The following is a 6850-nucleotide window of genomic DNA, read 5'->3' on the forward strand; positions in this document are numbered from 1 at the left end:
ACCAGAGGGGCCTGGCGTGTGGGGGGAGGGTGAGGAGCCCTCTCACTGTTTCCCCGTGTTCACCTGTGTGTCTCCACTCTGTAGAACAGGGGCTGCATTAGAGCAGCAGCAGCCAGTAGACCTGATGTAAAAATGTTCTCATAGCTTCTCGTAGAATTTAAAGACAGGGCTCAGTAGAACCCTTGATTGGACCCATGAGATCCTAGGATGCCAGGAACTACGAGCCCTTGATTATTGAGGTGGCCCAGCCAATGGTGCTGGAAGGCACGCTCAGGTTGTTTAACAAGGACAGTCCTCTACTAGAGTTGGTGGACCTGTACAATCACACTGGCCTTGGGCACGATGATTCCATAGTCCTCAGGCAGGAACCCCATGTCCCAAATCCAGTGTTCCAGAGACACAAAGCGGACGCCCTTCTTGAGGTTGCAGAACAGGTGGTCGGTCTGTAGGCAGAAAAAGGGGTTAAGTCCCACTGTGCCATGGCCTTCCCCTCAAAAGCTGAGCTGAGGGCTTTCTGGCAGATGGTATTTTCCCTAAATGGCGGCAATGTTTCCATTTACATATGACCTTTTAGAATCATGTCACTCTCCACCCAGGGGTGGGGTCTAATTCCCACCCCCTTGAATCTGGGCGGGTTGATTCATTGTAACCAAGAGTGTGGCGGGAGTGATGCTGAGTGACTTTCACCAAGTGACTTCCATGGCGGGGTCACAGAGGCAGTGCAGCTTCTGCTGGTTTCTCCAGCAGCCTCATGGTGGAGCCTGAGCCACCAGGAAGCAGCTGCCTGCCCCGAAGCTGCCATGCTGTGAGGAAGCCCCAAAGAAAGCAAACAGGGAGATCCCAAGGCCAAGCTCTGGCCGGCCACCAGCTGGAGTATACACACTCACAGCCCACCCTGCCCTTTAGCTCCAGCCAGTATCTGAAATGGAACTTCATAAGAGACTGGAGTCAGAAACTCTCACCAGAGCCCTCCTTATAGAAATCATGAGAGGAGATAAAATGAGTGCTGTTGATATCAAACCACTAAATTTGGGGGAAATTTATTTTTTAGCAATAGATCATCATAGGCCATACCATTCTTTCTCTTTGCCCCTGTCAGACTCACCTTAAAAGGGATACTGGTTGTACCTTGATGGATTGGCCTAGGAGAGAAATGATGTAGCTTGGCCTGCTTGGCATCTAGAAGTTGGACAATTAGCTCATACAGACAGACCGAGGCTTCTTGGTCTGCCCACCTGTGGGAGAAGGAAAGTCTTGAAGGTTGAATTTGCCACCCCACCTCATTGGGCATCTGCCTCCTCTACCTGAATGGCCTTCCCAAGTCTAAAAATCCAAAATGGCGCTGTGGTCCCTGGGACTAGCAGCAGCAGGGTCACGTGGGAGCTTGACCCCTCTGCTTCCCCAAGGAATCCATCTGCCCTAAACACCCTCTCCAGCGGTCTACATGCACATTCATTTCAGAAGTAATGACCTAGAGCCATGCTCTTAAAGATACCTCCTACCATATTCTTTCTTTCTATGTTTTGCTGGTGGCAAAAGATGTCATTTCCAATGTATTCAATGGTGATGTTTAAGATACAATTTTCTTAGTCACTTAGAAGGATCCAAGGGAATCTAAGTAACTTGGAAATGGGACATCAAGTAACATTCAAAGATACAATACCCATTGTCCACTCCTGGTAAATGGATAGATTGAGTGGGGGTGTAGCTTGGTCGTAGAGCACATGTTTGGCTTGCACAGGGTCCCTGGTTCAAACCCTGGCACCTCCATTTAGGAGTTTCTCCTTACTAGGAGCCACTGGAGAAGAGAATTATTGGACTTCCCAGGTGGCTGTAGTGGTAAAGAACCCTGGGTTGGGAAGATATCCTTGGAGTAGGAAATGGCAACCCACTCCAGTATTCTTGCCTGGGAAATCCTATGGACAGGGGAGCCTGGCAGGCTACAGTCCATGGGGTCGCAAAGACACAGCTCAGACGCTTGAGCACCTATGCACACGTGGTATATTCACACAATGAATTATGAAGCCATGAAAGGAGACTGCAGCTACATACGGTTATGGGTGAATTTACAAACATGTGGTTGAAAGAAGCCAGCTACACACTATATACGGTATAACTCCATATATATACATAGCACCAAAACGGACAAAAGTGACCTATGGGAACAGAATTCAAGATGGCGCTACCGCTGGATTGGAAGTGATGGGAATGGGGCATGAGGGATGCTGAGGGTGGTGTTTGCCGGCAACATTCTGTTTTTTTCTTTTAACCTTCTGTTCTTGATTTAAGTGAATATGTTCACTTTGTAATAATTCATTGACTTGCACACCCAAGCTATGTACATTTTTTGGTGTCAAAAACACAAATGTAAAAACAAGATTAATATCACTTCTTAGGTGTACATGTACACACTACCTCTTCCAGATTTTATCCTTATATAGTAATAATATATGATTATGTTCATGTGATTCACCTTTCCTACTGCTCTGTGCCAACAACATGCACACAAAGAATCTAAGTAGAAATTTAAAATTTCCTAAGTGCTAAACTTTTTTCTTTTTGGCTGAACTGTTACCTGCAAGTGGCTGCCAGACATTGCTGCAAACTGGAATCGCATGGATTCCAGAAAAGATATTGTGTAGAAAGGAATTTGCCCGGTTCAAAGCTATGTTCGTTGCCGTCTGACCCTGAGAGATAATCTCTGGATCCTTGCAATTTTATGTCTGATAGGAGTATCTCTGTCTGGGATAAGCCTGCCAATATGATTTGGTGGAGGCTAGCCACAACCACACAGATAGACTATAATAGGGACTAGCCACTCCAGGAAAACCAGCAATATGACTAAGGATGCCTCGTGTAGTATCAGTTGATTTGGAGGCTGATATTAAACATTGATAAAAACCCCTATATACAATGAAATAGTACTCAGCCATTAAAAAGATGAAATATGATTTGTCATGGATGAACCTAGAGTTTGTCATATGAGTGAAGGAGAAATATCTTATGTCATCCCTTATATGCGGAATCTAAAAAGAAAATGATGCAAATGAACTTACAGAACAGTCACAGACTTAGAGAACAAACTGATGGTTGCTGGGGGGTGGGGAAGGGCGGAGGGAAGGGATAGTTAGGGAGTTTGGCATGGACATGTACACACAGCTATATTTAAAGTGGATCCCAATAAGGACCTCCTGTCTAGCACATGGAACTCTGTTCAATGTTATGTGGCAGCCTGGATGGGAGGGAAGTCTGGGGGAGAATGGATATATGTATCTGTATAGCTGAGTCCATTTGCTGTTCTCCTGAAACTATTAGAACATTGTTAATTGGCTGAGTGTGTGTACTCAGTCACTCAGTTGTGTCCGACATTTTGTGACCCCCATGGAAAGTAGCCCACCAGGCTCTTCTGCCCATGGAATTTCTCAGGCAAGAATGCTGGAGTGGGGGTGCAACTTCCTATTCCAAGGGATCTTCCCAACCCAGGGATTGAACGCAAGTCTCTTGTGTCTCCTGCATTGGCAGGTGGATTCTTTACCACTAGCACAAATTATGAAGTCGAAGAATTTCATTGTAAATATATTTCTAAAAGAGATGTGTTTTCAAAGAGGGGAAGTTTATGGTGTTTTGACTGAAAGTGAATGTGGTAAGACCAAATTTTCAAATTTCAATCTCACTTTGCCTGTTTCCCCAGAGGCCTTTACATCTAGGGACCGTACACCTTAGTGAATGACTTTTTCTATAAAACTGAAGGGCTGAGAGACAGGAAATTGGGAAAGCATAATTATACAATGCCCTCATCATAGATGTAATCTGTAGCTGAGTAATTTGAGAAGAGGGTACATAAAATGGTAGAGGATTTGGAACTTGCCTTCCTTAAAATAATCCGAGTGAGGTATCCCATGGAAGGTCTTCATGGAGCATCCTGGTTTCAAGACCATCAAACAGAGCACAAGCTCCAGAGTCAGACAAGTATGGGCCTAATGCCAGGTCCTGCCAAGCCCCAGCTGTGCCACCTGAACAAGTGACCTCACCTCTCTGAACTTCTCAATTCGAGGTTTCAAAACACACTTTCCCACAGGATCAAGGATCATGAAGGCTGCTCAAACAGGTCACACTTCAAAGTACTAGCTCTGTGGCTGACATAGAACCCTGACTTATGAAGACAGGGAAACGGAGGCACACTGTGACTTGCCCAAGGCCACAAAGCCGGGAAGCCAGGGTTTGAGTGTGGGAAGTCTGACTCCAGAATCTGACCTCTTAGCCAGCTCTATCTTGCCTCCTCCTAAACCAAGTCCTTTGTACAGGATCCAACCTGGCATCTTCCCATCCAGGTCTGTTTGGGGGTCAGGAGAGGGTTCAGGGAGTGGATAAAGCTAAGTAGTAAAGCTCTGATGGTGGTGAAGTCATTTCCCTTCCTGCTTAATCTAAGGGGTTGTTGGGAGGTCTACACACCTTGTCACCCATGGCAAGGTCAGCCCTGTTTTTAAAGCTGTTTTTGCCATCACACTCACCGGGCAGAGACACAAATCTCAATCTTTCCACTATCCAGGAGTTCCGGCCACAGACCCTCCTCCTCCAGGTCCAACACTTGCTTTTTGTAACACCACCTGGGAGAAAGGGGAAAGGGTTAGTGAGAACCAGGCAAGAACTCACCACCGCCCACCCCAGTCCTTGGGGAAGAGGGACGACCACCTGTAGAAAGGCTGGAAAGAGTCCCAGGGAACTAGCCTGCGGCCGGCCTTCCAGCTTTCCTCCTTTCTCCAGCTTCTACAGTTGACTGTCCTCCAAGGCAGGAAGGCATCTGTTAAATGAAAAAATGTTGGTGCCCAAGTTCCTGGCCTGCCTGCCAGCCCATGGGTAAGTCCCAGGGGTTTCCTGGAGCCTCTCCTCTCTGCCCCGCACCTCCAAACCATCCCATGGGCACCCTTGAGACCTCTTTTCCTGGGCTCCCCACCTATGCCGTGGAGGTTCGGGTAGAGATTGCGTCCTAAGGGTCTACGCTCGCAGAAGCGGCCTAGGAGGCAGGGCCTGGGGTCGTCGTCGTCGTCTCGGGGGAGGCAGGATCGGAAGACGGGCCACAGCTTAGCGTGGCTGTAGGGTAAGATGCTCAGCCACACGGCCCGGGTGTCCACCAGGTAGCGCCAGTACCAGCACACGTGGCGGCATTGCCCGAGCAGTACGCTTGTGGGAAGGTAGCTCAGCACTTCCAGGAGCATCTCGATGGGCAGTTGGCTTAAGCCTGGCGCCTCCTCGGATTCGAGGTCGGAAGCGGGAACACAGGCGGGCAGGCTCTGGGAGGCTGAGGCCCCCGTGGTCTCCTCGCCAGGCCCTGAGGCTGCGGCTGCGGCTGCTGGAGAGCCAGGGTCCAGACATCAGGGACTTGGAGCCTCCGCAGGCGATGCCCCTGCTTCCCGCACCCAAAGGCTGTCGCCCCCACACCCGAGCAGCCGCCCTTTCAAGTCCCCAGACTCCCAGCCCGTCCTTGCCAGCCGACCACCGCAGCCGCTCTCCGCCCCGCGCACTCCAGCGCCCGCAGCCGACCCCGCTCTGCGCCCCGAGTCTCACCCTGCATCTCAGCCAGCGCTCCTCACCAGTGGGCCTTCACCTTGCCTCGCCTGTTCCCACCGCCACCTCAGCCCTTTATATTCGCCCGCCCCTCCCTTAATATCCAATATCAGACCCCCGCCCAACCCCTCCTCCCCTCCCACGCCTCCCCTCCACCCCGCCCTGGCTCCATTCTCCCAATGACTAGCCATTTCTGCCTTCCTCTCCCTTCTCCCTGTCTCTTCCTCCCAGGCTCGCTTGCCATGCCCTCCCAGCCCTGTCTCCAGGCCCTGTTCTCCAAACTTCCCTTCCTTCAGACTCTGTTCAAACCTGCAGGGTGATTAAGGGACCAAATTGCAGAAGCCGCAGTGGAGGGAGGAGCAGGAGATGCTGGGACCCAGAGTCTGTCTGTCATCCCCACCACTGGTCCTTTGGAGCATCCCTCACCAGGCTGCAAGGCCCTTGGTGCTGAACAGCTGCTGTTATTCAGCCAGGCATCTGGGCGGGAGGCCTCATATCCCTTAGCTTCTAGAACAATTAAGGGCCTGGCATCAGTATCTTTTTTCCAATTTTTGGCCACATCAGGTAGCATGTGGGATCTTAGTTCCCTGACCAGGGATGGAACCCACACCCTCTGCAGTGGAAGCGTGGAGTCTTACCTACTGGACCGCCAGAGGAGTCCCCAGCACCACTAACAAGAGATAAAACAGGCTCCAGTAGGCATCAAATACGTTTCTATTTGATTTCCTAAATGAATGCTGTAACCAGGAATAATCCAGCCAGCGTTCATGGACCCTTTCGCTACCAGTCGGGTTAGCAACCTGGGGTAGGTGTGAGTATGTCTCTACTTCAAAGATAAGAAAATAGGCTAAGTGACCTGCCCAAGGTCACATAGATAGTAGGTGACAGAGCTAATATTTGAACCTAGCCAGGGTGGCACTAGAATTCTTGCTTTTAACCTCTATACCAACTTCGTCCAAAAATAAATAAATCAATAAAAGCTACCCATGCTTTTCAAATCAGCTGGTAAAATGGACAGGGAACTTACCTTCTAGGAGAAGAGACATGGCGAACGGGAGACAGTGTCAGCAAATTAGATACTTTTGGAAAATCATTAAAAAAAGAATCTGCCAATCCCCCAATATTGTCTTCACAATTATAGAAAAGACCCCATTTTATTATGGAACAAGCATGAAACGTACTGTGATTCACTGGGCCATGATGAGCTGTGGATGTGACATGTAATTGACGTCGCGTGTTGGAAGGTGATCAGTGCTATGCGAAATAGAGCGAGGAAGGGGAAAAG

General features: G+C 49.3%; 1 protein-coding gene across 1 annotated transcript; it reads right to left on the reverse strand.

Moving 5' to 3' along the window:
- On the reverse strand, positions 300 to 6611 carry LOC102182249 (F-box only protein 27-like). The gene is made up of 5 exons (XM_018063170.1): positions 6593 to 6611; positions 4903 to 5350; positions 4512 to 4607; positions 1106 to 1235; positions 300 to 443 (listed from the first exon to the last, which is right to left on the reverse strand). The coding sequence occupies exons 1-5, from the start codon at positions 6609 to 6611 to the stop codon at positions 300 to 302; spliced, it is 837 nt and encodes a 278-aa protein (XP_017918659.1).

The sequence above is a fragment of the Capra hircus genome, chromosome 18 (assembly GCF_001704415.2).
Source record: "Capra hircus breed San Clemente chromosome 18, ASM170441v1, whole genome shotgun sequence".
NCBI lineage: Eukaryota > Metazoa > Chordata > Mammalia > Artiodactyla > Bovidae > Capra > Capra hircus.

Coding starts and splice junctions, on each gene's coding strand:
- LOC102182249 (XM_018063170.1), bottom strand. Junction 1,236..4,511: donor GAGATTTGTGTCTCTGCCCG/GTGAGTGTGATG, acceptor CTTCTCCCACAG/GTGGGCAGACCAAGAAGCCT. Junction 444..1,105: donor CAACCAGTATCCCTTTTAAG/GTGAGTCTGACA, acceptor TTCTGCCTACAG/ACCGACCACCTGTTCTGCAA.